This window comes from Parasteatoda tepidariorum, chromosome 4 (genome assembly GCF_982258835.1).
Source record: "Parasteatoda tepidariorum strain Cologne lab strain chromosome 4, Ptep-v5.0, whole genome shotgun sequence".
NCBI classification, from domain to species: domain Eukaryota; kingdom Metazoa; phylum Arthropoda; class Arachnida; order Araneae; family Theridiidae; genus Parasteatoda; species Parasteatoda tepidariorum.
In genome coordinates this window covers 39,910,714-39,925,842 of record NC_141758.1, presented here as the reverse complement: position 1 = coordinate 39,925,842, position 15,129 = coordinate 39,910,714, and the positions used below count along the sequence as shown (strand labels likewise).

General features: G+C 27.3%; 1 protein-coding gene across 1 annotated transcript in view; it reads left to right on the top strand.

Annotated features, from left to right (window-relative positions):
* LOC107448641 (uncharacterized) overlaps window positions 1–15,014 on the top strand; it is a 34,816-nt gene extending 19,802 nt beyond the window's left edge. The window contains exon 2 of the mRNA XM_016063923.5: window positions 7,632–15,014. Coding sequence (XP_015919409.1) covers window positions 7,632–8,606 — 975 coding nt within the window. The 3' untranslated portion in view covers window positions 8,607–15,014. The remainder of the gene's footprint in view (window positions 1–7,631) is intronic.
* The last annotated feature ends 115 nt before the right edge of the window (window positions 15,015–15,129 follow it).

Genomic DNA, 15,129 nt, shown 5'->3' with positions numbered 1-15,129 from the left:
ATATCGTGATTCATATTCACGCGATTTTAAAATCCAATATCGTGATTCATATTCACGCGATTTTAAAATCCAAAATCGCGATTCATATTCACGCGATTTCAAAATCTAATATCGCGATTCATATTCACGCGATTTTAAAATCCAAAATCGCGATTCATATTCACGCGATTTTAAAAGCCAATTTCGTGATTCATATTCATGCGATTTTATAATCCAATATCAAGATTCATATTCACATGATTTTAAAACCCAATATCGCGATTCTTGAAAGAAGTAGAAGTAAGCTTTCTCTTGAATTAGTTACTGTAAAGATGTGATATATTTTTCATTAGTAAGTGATTTAATAGTCGCGCCTTCCTATAATTGCTTAATTTTTTTAAATATATTAGTGGTCAAAATTTTAAAATTTTATTTAAGAAAAATTTAAAGTTAACTGTCTAAATGCTTCTGCCACTTTTAATATTGAATAAAAATCTCCCATCATAGTTAAAAGTTGCTTTTATAAATCTCAGTATCATATAGAGCACTCCCCCTCCCCTCCTCCTAGTGACCTGCGTTGTAAAAGTTCAGCTTTTTTTATATTTGTCCACTTTAATGCCTGGTGTTGCAATTCGTTTTCGTGTGATTCAAAAATCGTACTCGCAATTCCCATTAAAGCAATTTAAATATCTAATATCGCGATTTGTACTTAAGCGTTTTTTTAGCGCAATTAGTTTTTCCGCGAGTTTAAAATCCAATGTCGCTATTCGTATTCACGCATTTTGCGATATCAAACATCGATTTTCGTATTTATACTCGATTTGAAAACTACTCGTTGCAATTCATATTCACGTGACCATGTCAAGTGCGTATGATCGATGCTACTGAAAAAAAGTCAATTCAAGTATGAGTGGTTAATTAAAAAAGTCAGTGACCAAAATTGTTACTAAGAATCTATCAGAAGGTATTGAGGTGAAAGTTGGCAACTGTTTCAATTTAAAATGGTTGACTGGTAATAAATTTAAAATGATAATCAAGCCGCAACATCCAATAATTGATTAATTTTCTTAAATAGAAAAGTGGTTTAAATTTCAAAATTATATTTAAGAACAATTTAAATTTCACTGTCTAAATGCTTCTGCCACTTTAAATATTAAATAAAAGTCTCCCGGCAGAGTTGTTTTTAAATATCTAATTGATATCACAGTATTATATAGAACAATCCCCCTACCCCGTCTTCTGCCCGAATCTTTGCTTATTCAGACTTTGTATACCTAGCTTAAAATAAGCCTTAATGCAAAATTCAAACCTGACGTTTTTATGCATCAGGAATTTTATTCTCGACTTGATGCCAATCACCCTTGTTTTTTTTTGTTGTTTTTTTATATATATACTTAGATCACTTTCCGAAATTAAGAGAGAGCAATGGAAGTCTTATTTTTCAGTACTGCTATTATCGACTAACATTTATCGTCAAAACATTTTAGTTTAAAATGTTAAATTTTAGTCTGTCTTTAACTAAAATTTAAGTCCTTGAGAATTTCATAATAAGTCTTAAAAAGTCCTTGAAAAGTACTTGAATTTTATTTTTATAGTAGAGCATGAACCCTGAAAGTATATAAAAAACGGAGCTTAAAGTATACGATTTTAGTATGTAAATATTTTTGTATTCGTATTTTTTCAAATCATGAACTTTTTAAGATATAAATTGATGCATAATGATTTCGTGTAAGTCTCCTATACAAACTGAAAGTTGAAAGCGATATAAAGAAATACTTGATTAAATAAATTAGATTTCTTTCAAATTGTTTAAAAGTAAACTTACTGTTCCAGCTCTTTAACATGGTTTTTCACAGCTCTTTCGTCAAGGAAAATAAACAAAGCCAGAATTTAAGTGTCTTACACTTGCAAAGCTATCATTTTAAAATGTAATTGCCATTTTGCTTTGAAGAATTATCTGGCCGTTAGAACGGACAAAAAACTCAAATGTTTTAAAATTATTAAACTTTTTTAAAAATCACCAATTTGGTGACAGTTTTCCTCCCTGATTAAAATCAATGCCTTATTCTAATTCTTAGCAAATTTTTATGAGCCGAGATGATGCAGCATTGCAGTAAGTTTTTAAATATTTAAAAATTAGATCACAAATGCTTTTCATTTTCTCAAAACTGTTGCTTTTCTCTATTTTGACGTTTTACATCATTTTCAGAATAAACATAGAGAGCGCTGGTTAAAGATAGGCTTAACTTGACCCAACAGTCATGAATAACTGTTGAAATGTCATGAATAACAGTCATGAATAACTGAGCATATTATTCGCAAAAAAAGCATAATTTCATACAACAACATAATTTCATACTTCGAAAAACAGCCTGAAATACCTTTTTTCTTGAAGTAAAAAAAAAAAAGAAAAATGGAACTAAACATTTTTCAGTGTTTTTACCATAGTACCAGAAAAAAATTATACCACATTACAGTGGCTAAAACTATTGGATGCAATCGAATGAGAAATAACAGATAATTCTAAATTTTGAATCTCCCGCTCTTTGTCCCCCTTTTATTTTGTTTTTCTTCCATAGCATTCCTATAGGTTTCTCCTAACACCTGCAGAAACGATACAGCCCGAAGAACAACATTCCATCTTCACTGAAGCGTTGCTGCTGCTTTGAATTCATTCTTAACTTGTGTGCAGTTATTAGGGGCCGTCTGATTTTTTTTCTACTCCTCCGTTTCTTTTCCGCTTAAGAAAAAAAATGTTTTAATTTGTATAATCAAGAGTGGAAACATTATTTCTGTATAATTATCATTCATGTTTAATTTTTCGTTTAAATCGAAAGTTGCTTAATTGGTTTTAATTGGTGCTTAATTTTTGATTAATATTTTTGTGAACAGAAAAACTAAGGGGTTAATTTTTTTAAAGATAGATTGGAATTGAAATATAGTGTATAACAAAATTGGGGGAGGGGGTAAACATTTTTTTAAAATCAATGTTGGTTTTTAAATTTTCTAATTTTATTTTTTAAATATTATATTAATTTTAAATTTTTTTAGACGAAATTGTTATCACTATTGATAGAATATAAATATGCTCTTATACACTGTAAACATTTTTTTGTTAATTAAGTTGGTCAGCATTTTTACAATGAGGTCATTTGTTGGATTTTTATCTCTTATATCTAAATCTCAATTTTCATGCAAATGACTTATTAGAGATCTACTTCGACTGGAAAGTTAAAATAATAATTTTATATATATTAAAAAAAGTTAAGATGGTTACTTAACGAAATAAATATTTTGATTAATCAATTTTAAAATAATGTTTTATGTGACCTAGCTAATTTTTCAAGGTTCAGTTACAAGTTTTTTGACCCACTCTAAATTCAACTGTTTTATTTCACCCCACAAAACTTGTTTAGTGCTTTTTTAAAATTTTTTATTTATTTATTTATTTTTTTAAAAGGAAAAACAATTTAGTTTACTCTCATTTCGAAACAAGATGAACAATATTACATTTACCCTTAAAAGGGGGCAAAATATATCCTCCAGATCCAACAGCCAAAAACATTTAAGGATTGTACTTAAATTACGTTATGTAATACTTTAAATGAATAATTTTTCGCGATTATTAATTTAGAAGTAGGAAAACAGTGATAAAATGCATTTTATTTAATCAAGCAAAATTAAGTTTTTGGTTTAAATTTTACACTATGTATTTCATTTTTAATTTCATACGATCTTCAAACATAAGGTGTAAAAAAAAAAAAAAAAAGAATAAATCGAACACTTTTCCAATTTATTTCGGTCTTAAATCCTCAGAGTTTATCTTTGTTAATGGAATAAAAAGAAATAATAAAAATCATCCTCCATATACTAAAAGATACATAAAATTATTATAACAAAACTTAAAAAATAACTTCTTTAATATGCTTATCAAAATCCACTTTTTTCATATTCATTCATATAATCTTAACAACAGTTATCAATCTGCGGGAAATAAACTTAAAAACGAATGCAGTATTTTGAGAAATGCATAATAAAATATAAAAAATTTTGTTTTAATAATATAAGATTAATAATAATATTATAATAATTATTGGAATAAAATTTTTATTTTCTATAATTTTTTATCTTTGGTACAATATTTCAGACTGACAAATAACATCGCAAAAGGATAAATTCACTCAATAACTGTGTATTAATTTAACTCAATGCATTTTGTTACTTTAAAATAATTTAGATAATGGTTATTTTCTTGATTCATTAAAAATTGTTAATTTTAATTCAAAATCGTTGGAAGAACAATTCGTTTTCATGCGATATCATAAAAATACTAGGCGTCTAAAATTCAAGGATTATATTTACTATTTTTTTTATTTCTAACTGAGAATCGTTTGAAACTTGAAAATTATTGTTCTTGTGTTACATTATAAAAAATTATATACTAATTGAAAATCGTCTAAAACTTAGATTACTTTTCTAGCTATGCATAACAATTTTCTATTCTGATTTAGAATCGTGCGTAATTTATTCTATTAAAGATTATTTTAATCTCCATATCTGAGTTTTTTTTAAAAAAAAAAAAAAAAAAAAAGCATGTTCCCACTTGATTTCAAGAAAGAAAACGATTAAGTTTCGTATAAGTATTTGAACGATCAGACGATTAAATAATTATATCGTCTGAAACTTGAGAATTATTGTTCTTGTGATACATTATAAAAAGTTATGTATTCTGATTGAAAATCGTCTAAAACTTAGATTACTTTTCTAGCTATACATTAAAATTTTCTATTCTGATTTAGAATCGTACGTAATTTATTCTATTAAAGATTGTTTTAATCTCCATAGCGGGGTAAAAAAAAAAATGCTCCCACTTGTTGATTTTAAAAAAGAAAACGATAAAGTTTCGTATAAATATTTGGTGATGAGGCGAAGTTTTAATGAATGTTACGGCCAGTTCACATTTTGTGTGAGGACCGTAGTGACCAGTTAAAGTAAGAGGCTCTCTAAAGGTAGCGTCAAACAAGGATACCTGTACACGCTTCGTATTGGGAACAGCAAACTAGGTCACTGCTCAACCGCGGATTTTCCATGGCGATGTGTTGTTGGTCTTCTCTCAACTTCTGCTGTGATAAACTTTTTCTCTAATAAAAACAATTCGAAGATTTCGATAGCCTTTTTTTTAGATAAGAAAAAGAAATATCTTATCATAATATAAATGTTTTTAAAACATTTTAACAGCCGCCAATCTTAAATCTTGATTTCACCTTAGTGTTCCTTAGATTAGTGTAATTTCTAAATATTTAAATATTGAGTTAGATTTTATTTCATTACTTTTTAATAGACTTTAAAAAAATAATGGATTGGTAATAAAAATATAAATATTTTCCTCATTTGAAAAAATTTTCAAAGCTGTTTTTCAACTCACGCTACGAAGTAATGTGATCACTGATCAGAATTCTTCTAAGGTGGTCTTACTTTTATACACACCGACTTTTCACAATTAACTGAGCTATTATTGTAATTAATGTGATTAATGGTGCAATTATATTTTATAATTATTATAAAATGTGATCTAATGGGTTATTGGTACCTTAGAAAAAAGATTCTCATTTCTTTACTTTAAAAATTAAAACAAAAAGTTTGCTCAGTTCTAAAACTTCACATCTCTTATAACAGGTCAACTTATGACTATTTCATAAAAAGAAGTAGAAACAGAAAAGTTCTAATTCTCAAAATTTTTAAGTGGACGTTTTTTTTTCTTTTCTTCCTAATTTCTTCTTATAAACCACAATTTTCAAATGACTTAAAATTTATAAAAGATTATGATAAAATTATGAAACTGAGTTTTTCATTCAGTTTTATTCACAGGGTGATTAATATTATCTTACCAATTTTGACTCCCAATAACACATAATTGCATTTTTTTTATTTTAAAACCGAAATCTTTCAGTTCTTTTGAAAACAGTCTCTTGGATACGTTGAATGAACAACGAACTGGAAATTAACAATCTGTTTGATATTTTATCCACAATTTACATATAAAACTAAAAAAATAAACTCTTTTTTGCTTAATGAAAGTTTTTGATAAAAAAATTTTCCTTTTCGATATTTATTCGATTTTTTGTTGTTGTACAGGGGCTAAACAATAAACGGACCACCATGAATAATTTATTATCTTAATGGTTCGAGGAGGTGACCTCAAATATGCTAATTAATAAGTAATTTTACATAGCAAAAAAAAAAAAAAAAATAAGCAAACTCTATCAAATAGTTTTTGAAAAATCGAATTTTTATAAAGTAATATTTTTAAAATTCAATCTGTCAGAAACTATGCTACAGATTTCATTCAAACTTCGTATTTTATCATGGAAAATTACAATTTTAAAAATCATGTAAAAATCAACTATTATGAAGTAAAATAATAAATATTTACTAAAAATTATTTTTCTTTGCGTGGAATTATCTTCGGATAATCAATTTTATAATTGGATGCAAAAATTTTTCAATTCGCTTCGAAATATGGCGAAATATAATACGCCAAAAGTAAAATTAATATTAAGGAGTCTCAACTTAGTACCATATTTCCCAGATTGCGGCCAACCCATATATTTTGGGGATTAGAAATCTAAATCTGTAGGGAAAAAAAGGTATGTTTAATCAGAAAAAGAACGTTTTTGTGTTTGATTTTTTAACTTAAAATATCGTCTATACTAATTAGTAGAGCCCGGATTTTGATGACCTAAAAAATCTCAATTAATGCCCTTAAAAAGTGCAAAAAATGCCCTTATGAACTGCAAAAAATGCCCTTAAAATGCGAAAATTGCGCTAAAAATGCCTTAAGACATGACTTAAATAGAAGTAAAAATATTGAACTAAAACAATGTTTTACTCTTTAAAATTATTATGAGTCGTTTCAAAAAATATAAAGCAATGCAATACTTGTTCTACGTTCATTAAAGTTTGACAAATATGTTTTATATCCAAAAATAACAAAAAAAAAAGGAAAATATATTGACTCCAAAACATTTTCATTTTGTATAGAAACTTAAATGAATATGACAACTTCCATCTCAGAATATTACTAAATATCAGAATTACAGTGGATTATTAAATTTTTTTTTAATAATATTTTGAAATGTAAACGAGCGTCTCTTGTCTGAAAGCAAATTTTTATACCAGGAGAAGCTTCTTTCAACGTCGACTGATGTTATTGGTGCGTACTTGAAAAGGACGGTCACACTTACTGACAATTCTTCTTCAATTTGAAAAGATGTTGCTTCACCTGTTAATATCCTAGAAATTTTCTTCATTGTTTGGAAACAGTGTAATAATAAAAATTAGAAAAATTTAACAAAAAATTTAAAAAATGCTTTAAAATTTTAAAGAAAATGCCCTATAAATCTCAAAAAATGCTCTAAAGGATAAAGAATGTCCAAAAATGCAAAAAAATGCAATTGTCATCAAAATCCGGGCCTAACTAATTAGTATATTGAGTCCTGGAACCTGAAGATGGTCCGTTTGTTTTGTGCCCACTGTACGTCAAATTTAAATAAATAGATAAGTTTTAATCACACTATATAAAAAATCTGTTAAATTTCCTTATATTATATATTTCTAAAATTATGTTAAAGCGTGTCTTTATTTTGTTTCAGAGCTCCGAGATTTCAAGCATCCATGTAGTTGATATGAATACAGAAGAATCAAGAGGATTGAAGAGATCACCTGAGGAGGATGAAGATCCTCGTCAAGATGTCTACCAAAGACAGAGGCCGCGGACTCACCAGGAGAGAAAAGAATGGATCGCATTCTCTCTCGAAAAACTCAAAACTCACGACTTCCGCAGGCAGGTTTTAATTAGCAATTTTATACGCTCCATTCACCTTTCCATGGAATCGGATGGAATCAACGTACCCGAACTTTACTACGACGACAACAGCAAGAGACGTGGGCCTTATATACCTGAGTGGAGACCTCACAAAAACACAACTACGTTAGATCCACCACCTAGCAACTCTAGTAGTGATGTAGACTCTAGACCAGGTACTCCTTCTGTGATAAATTCAGTATCTCAAAGGGGTATGGAGAATACTGGATCAGATCTCGCATCTGAGTACGAAAGGTGCTTCATGGAAACAGATGCTTTTAAAGCTACCCCCTTTTCTAGAACTACATACGAACGTGTGGAAAATGGTGCCTTATGGACAGACGAGAGTGACCGATTCTCTCGTTTGAACTGGTGTTCTGTGCTCACCAGTACTTTCAATGGTTCTGACAATAGTTCTAGTGACTACATATCTGACGATTCCTCATCTAGCACTAACCTTCATACACTAATGCCAGCCTCTACTGAGATTGAATACTTTGAAATGCCAAGTTCTGCACACCTGAACTCAGACTGTCCCACAGAAAACACCAGTTCTGCGTCTGGATCTTCTCCTACGAGTAGTGAGGACGAAATTTTTGGAGATGTTGATTTGACATTGTATGATTTCGATTGCCACGCCATGTCTCCGCCCAATGTTGCAATGGACCCTCTAACGGCTGAGGAACTGGTGTGGTCGCTGTCCAATGATCAAAGGCAAATGAATTCAAGTGATAGAGACTACGCGACTTCTGTTTCCACTTGATGTCACCGGAATCAAAATTCAAAATATAATTTAAACATTTGTACAAAGTAATTGCTACATTGTTCCATCCTGAACTTCATTTTTTATTTATGTTTTATTTAAAGGTTGCATGATAATTTCAGCTAGGTTTACTGTACTTAAATGAAGTATAAAAAAAAATCTACTTAAATTGATAAAATAAATTATGAAGCCATATGACAAATGTCAGGAGGACAATTCTCTTATTGAATTTCTGGATATTTATTTTTCTTTAATTTTAACGAACTTATTTTGTTTTGTGTGCATTTTGCCATATGATTAAAAATAGTCTGTATTTGTGTGGATGAAATTGTTTTGGCTAACATTTCAGTGTTCTGCCTTTTGCTTCATTGACGAGAAGATGTACAAACTGATCTATTCATTATTTTTAAATAGGGACCAAATGTAGATCTGTTAATATCGATTTTTTTTTTTACTCAGGAGTTAATGTAAGCAATTAAATTAATTTTAATCGTAATTTATTTTGAAACCCTTAGGAATTATGGATAGATTTCTTTTTTCCCCTTCATTTTATTATTTGTTAATTTTTTTTAAAGATTGACTGTTAACAAAATTTAGCTGATTATCGATAAATCATCTTATTTCGCAAAACATTTATTTTAAATGTTAGATTTCTTTCTTTTTTATGTTTAATATTTTTTAATTGGTATGAAATTTATCTCACTTGTGAAATTTTCTTTGGTAAACTTATATTTATAAGGATCTTAAAGACTGAAAAATAGTAATAAATTTCAGCTTCAAAATTAAATAAGTGATAATAAAGTTTTATTTTTCTCTATTACATAAAATAGCGCAATTTTTTTTTGGTACTTAAGAGTCACTTAATAGCTTTTAAGAATTTTTTTTACAATTATTTTTGAACTCTATAATTTTGATATTTGCTTGTGTTTAGTCGCTGGTCATGTTTTCTATTTTGTGATTATTATTATAAGTTTGATTTATTTGAATTGGCTGCTAGTGAAGTGTTTATGGTTCTTTTTAATATTTGCAAATTTATTTTTGTTAAAAAAAAAAAACTTAATTAAGTTGCAAAACATATATTTACTTAATTCGGTACTTTTTTTAAAAAATTTATCTGTTCAATACATAATTTGAAATGCAGTTTCTTATGTTTACAATCTCAATGTTTCTATTGGAGAAAAAAAATAATAAGATTGATCAATACCATCTACTAACAACTGCCAAAAAACAATCTGCAGCTCACTAAATGTGATTTACATATCAATCACACGAATTATATAAAAATACTAATAATAAAGAGATAATGTCTTTTAGCTATAAATAGCTAAGATGTTTGCTTAAATGAAGATTGTTAATTTTATGCTGAATAGAAATAAAATTGAAAACAAGCGCAGATGTCACATAATCACATGCGGTTGTTTCAATACCATAATGAAGCACCTTCTTCAGTGTTAAAAAAAAAAAGAGAAAGAACCATCAAATTACAACAAAGAAGAAAAGCATTTCAATAGGGTGGGAGGAAGAATTTCTAACCAATGTCTTGTTCTCCTGTCCTATTGGTCAATCAGTTAATAATTTGTCCTACATATCTGTATTTTGACACTAAAGAAGGTACTTCATTATAGTACTAAAACGATCGCATGTGACATTGCTTTTTTACATATTGTTTTAATTCTCAAATTCTAGATGTAATGTGATTTTTTTTTAAAATTTAAATTGTATTGCATGCTTTTTAATGCCTAAAAAGACTGCTACCTCAATTTTTAAATTTATAAAAAGAAATTTTAAAGTATAAATTAGTCTGAAGTTAAATGTTTCTCCCTTTAATATAAATATTGAACAAACACTCATGTTTGTCAATTAGTCATTTCATTTAAGTTTCATTTTGTTTATTTCATCATAAGATCTTACACAGAATTCATTGATGTTGTTAAAATCTATGAATTCTTCACACGTTAAAGTCAAATAGGTGCTAAAAGTTGTTAATATCTTTAATCACCTACTAAGATGCAGTTACTTCGTAGGAAAAAATATACTGAAATATATTTCAGAAATAAACATATATGCCTCATTTAAAAAAGTTTGATGTAGTTGTGATAAATTAACTTTAATTCATAAATTTAAAAACAAAATTATTTATATATTTTTTTTAGCAAATTTCTAATTCCTTTTTTTTTTTTTTTTTTTTCTTTTTTTTTTTTACAAATACTTTTTGTACCGCAAACATTTATCTTTTGGAATCATATTTATGTTTATTCCTTATACTGGGTTTCTTATCACTGTCCGTAATGGAAATTTTTTAAAAATTAAGTAAAAAAAGCATGTGCATTAAGGGTTTCTTTCCATTTAAGCGCGCAACATACAAAAACTATTAAAATCACTACTGAGGAAGCGGGATTATAAACAAAAAAAATTTGTTTTATTGGCTGCTGAAGCTTAGACTTTTCTAATACAGAATTTTACCATTTCTTCCAGCAGTCAAACATGTTTTGATTTTTACGTTTCACTTTACTCAGCCGTCGTCATTAGACTTCGGTAACGTTTTTTATTATTTCTCTTAGCAATAATTTGCGACCTCTAACGTGTAGAAATTTTTGACAAGAATTATAATATACATTAAGAACAGTCATTACAGAATACCCTGTACTGCAATCACCTCCTTTAATAAACACTTTCTATTTTTAATGCCATGCAATTCGTAATCGTATGGGTAAATAATTTTTAAATTTCGAGAAAGTAAATAGAAATGATTCTTGCATTGTAATTTTAGTTATTAACTAGACTGTTTTAAAACCGAGGTAACTTATATCTCAACATTGCCATACACATTTATAAGTCATGTTTGTTATACAATGCAGCATTTTTCACATTGAAAAAAAAATGCTGACTTTATACTGAAAAAAACGGAACATACCATTAAACGTCATAACTGTACTTTTTAAACACATGGTCACTACCAAAGAATCAATGTATATATTGACTCATCTTATACAACATATAGATAGTGAAAAAAAATAAATTAAGTTGATACTGTGTCATTGTTTTATAATGACGGTTGAAGTGTAAGTTAAGTATAAACAATAATCATTGCAATGATTTGTGATTTTTTTTTTTAAATAACTAAAATATTTTTATCTACTAAGAGAAAAGTAATGTTTGTAAGAAAATATTATTAGCTAATGTATAAAGAATGAGAGAAGTTTTCAATGTTGGTAATGTCTGTTGCAATATGAGAGCCAAAGACGTATTGGGGCTTGTGAGACGATTAATGTATATATTCTATGTACATATTGTTGTCATAACTAATGGTTTGTATATTTTTATTGTACAGGCACAGCTTATACATTTAATCAAGGTACAATTCTTAAAAAAAGCTAATCTTTTAATCTTTTTTTATTTTTGAATATTTTGTGATTCATTTCTTTCATCAATGGGAATATTAAGTTTGAATAATTCAAAAACTAACTTTCAAGGCTAGACTAGATTGTAGAGAATAAATTTCTAAAACAAAAATCTGGTATTTGAAGGGGAAAACTATGATGTGTAGGGAAATTTCTCAAAAGGTCTATTATTGGGGGGGCGGAGTTCTGGTTATTGAAAGGAAAAATTACTATGTTATGGGTAAATAGCTTCTCAGCAGATCTATTTGTGAAAATCAGAGGGGGGAGAAATTTGTTATTTCAAGGGAATACTATGGTGTTAATGCTAAATAAGTTATTAACCATGCTTATTCTTGCTAGCAAAGAAGGAAAATCACGAAATTTTTATCAAGCCACGTTAATGGATAGGACTAGGATATAAAATTATTTCTTAATACGCTTTAAATTCTTGATCTATTTGTCTTATTTTTCTCATTAATCTCTTCTTGGATTAAAGTAAAATAAATAAAATACATCGCAAGACGGCAGCTATCTCATATTTATTTGCCGGCAAAGTCCTAACTGAAAGAAATTACACTCAAATTTTCTTTCTAATTTCATAAAAATTGTCAAAATATTCTAATAAACAATTTATAGCACAACATATGTCTTGTTTTTTCTGAAAGAATTTTTTTAATAAAATTGTGCAATTTAAAAAATTCTGAAACAAAGAAAAAATTTGATTTTAAGAAATTTTTCCGCATTATGTTGCAAGATATAGCGACTTATATAGTTTCTTAAAAATGTGACTGTTCAAAACTTTTTTTTAACCCTTTGAGCACAAGTCACGACTCAAAATTATTAGCTTTTCTGGGGGAAATGTCGTTCTAAGAAATAGTGCGGAAAATTGTATACCGGCATCTTCCTAGTCTAAAAGCTTGCAAATTGCAATTATTGACAGTTAATTCCAACATAGTTGAAAATTATGTTAATTATTTTATAGCATTTGCTAGAGAATTGTGTACTAAAGATCACTTTAATAGATGAATCGTGATTGCTCAATTATTTTTAATGCTGTAAAAGCTGATATTTTAAAAGAACTTAATATTCCCAGAAAACCTAGAAAGGATAGTCTCGTGACATTTTTAAATATGCTTAGCAGTGCCTGATTAAGGAAATAAACAAAAACATTAACTCTCTCTTTTGTTAACGCAATTTTTATTCAGTTTACTAAAAAAAAAAAAAAAAAAAAAGCTGTGCTGTTATAAAGCTATTTTTTTATTGATTTTCATTCTTCATCGATTTCATTTATTTCAAATGTTAAATTTGCATCCAATGTTTAAAAATTGGCACTCCCAACACTTTATTTATTATATATATATATATATGTTTTTTAGAGATATGCATGTTTTCTTTGTAGGGAAAAATGCACTAAAAACTATTACTAGTTGAAAATAAAAGAAAATTATTTTTAAACCAAATTAAAACTGTTCGATTTTTTTTTCATTTATTTCAGATATCAACAGCTGAAAAATGCAAACAATTTTATATTTTAATTCAGTAAACTCAATGTACTGAAACCAACCTTTGTTATTACGCGTTTTTAGCGGCCTTAAAGTAATTATTTATAGCATTTTGGCAATATTAGACGTCTCTTATATTAAAAAATATTTTTTGTTGCAATAGGTTATAGGTTGCTATTTATGATTCAAGTGTTGGAGGCCACAATTTTAAACTAGTCTTTATTGCAGAAAGTGGTATACCTCTGCAATTAAATATTTAAAAGTATTTTTTAAAATTTTTGTTAGTTTCATAATTTGAATTCTTTAGAGCAGCTTAAAATGAAAGAAAGACGATTAAAATTGCTATTTTTACTTATTTAAAATGATGCTTTTATAGCTCAGCGTTTGTGTGCACAATTTACTGTTTATATATTTTTTCAGTATTACGGAAAAAAGATTTTTTAATATGTATATAGATAATATATTACATTATGCCATTTATTGAAATGTAAATTACTTGATTTGTGTATAAAAAGTTTATAGGTTTTTCTCTCAAAGTTTTATATCTATATATATATATAAATATATATATATGAATAATATATATTGTTGTTTCGAAATTGTGATATACTGAATTGTAATTTTAGGAAAGAGCCTGATTATTGAGATGCAATCGACTATCGCTATAGTTTTTTGGTTTTTAGAATTTTTTTTTTTCTTCAGAAAATCGAGATCTCTGTTAAAAAAGAAAGCTTTTCCATGTTCTTTTTAACATAACGCTCATTCTCTTAAACTTTTTTCAGATAATGCTGTATCCATTTTCAAAAAAAAAAAATTTGTAAACTTTTTTTAGTGCGCATTCTAAAATTTTTTAATTAATTTTTAATTTTTTGTAATTAATAAAAAAATAACTACTGAAATCTTATGTGTAGAAAAAAGTGGCACAGAAAAACCAAATAAAGATATTGAAAATCGATTCAGTATTTTTTGAGATTCAAAATTTATTATTTTATCATTTTCGCAGGGTCAAAGCATTAAAAAATTTTATTTATTAATAATTGAATTAATGAAAATTGATCCTCGTCATTTGGTGAATATAATAATTAAAACTTGATCAACAAAAATTTGATCTCTATTTTTTTTAAATGTATTAATAATTTGTGTATTAATTTATTGAATATTTTTATTGAAATTGGTTTGACTATTTTGAAAAAAATGTTGATTTCAAAATTTACTTTCCTAATTAACTGGATACTGCACAAAATATATGATTTTTTTTATTTTTAATTTCAATAATTATGCTTGAAAGTATGATTTTGTTTTTCAGTTGCATCGTTAGCTTTAATAAGAATAATTTAAAATCATAGTTATATTCAAATGGCTGAGTACTTTTATTTGTAGTTATTTTATGATCAAAATTTTCTCTAGCTCTTAAGATACTTTGGAGTCATTACGAGAACCAAAACAAGAGCTGAAAATTTTTCATTTGAAGTTTTATTATTTTCATTTTGTATTATTTGTGCTAATAATAAACATATCTTTATATATTTGCCTCTATTTTTGTTAATTAGTTAAGTACTAAGTTACTAACTCTATTAAAGGAATGTTCTCATAACAGCAAATTTTATGAATTTTCGTGGGAATTTTTTTCCAGTTGAGAAG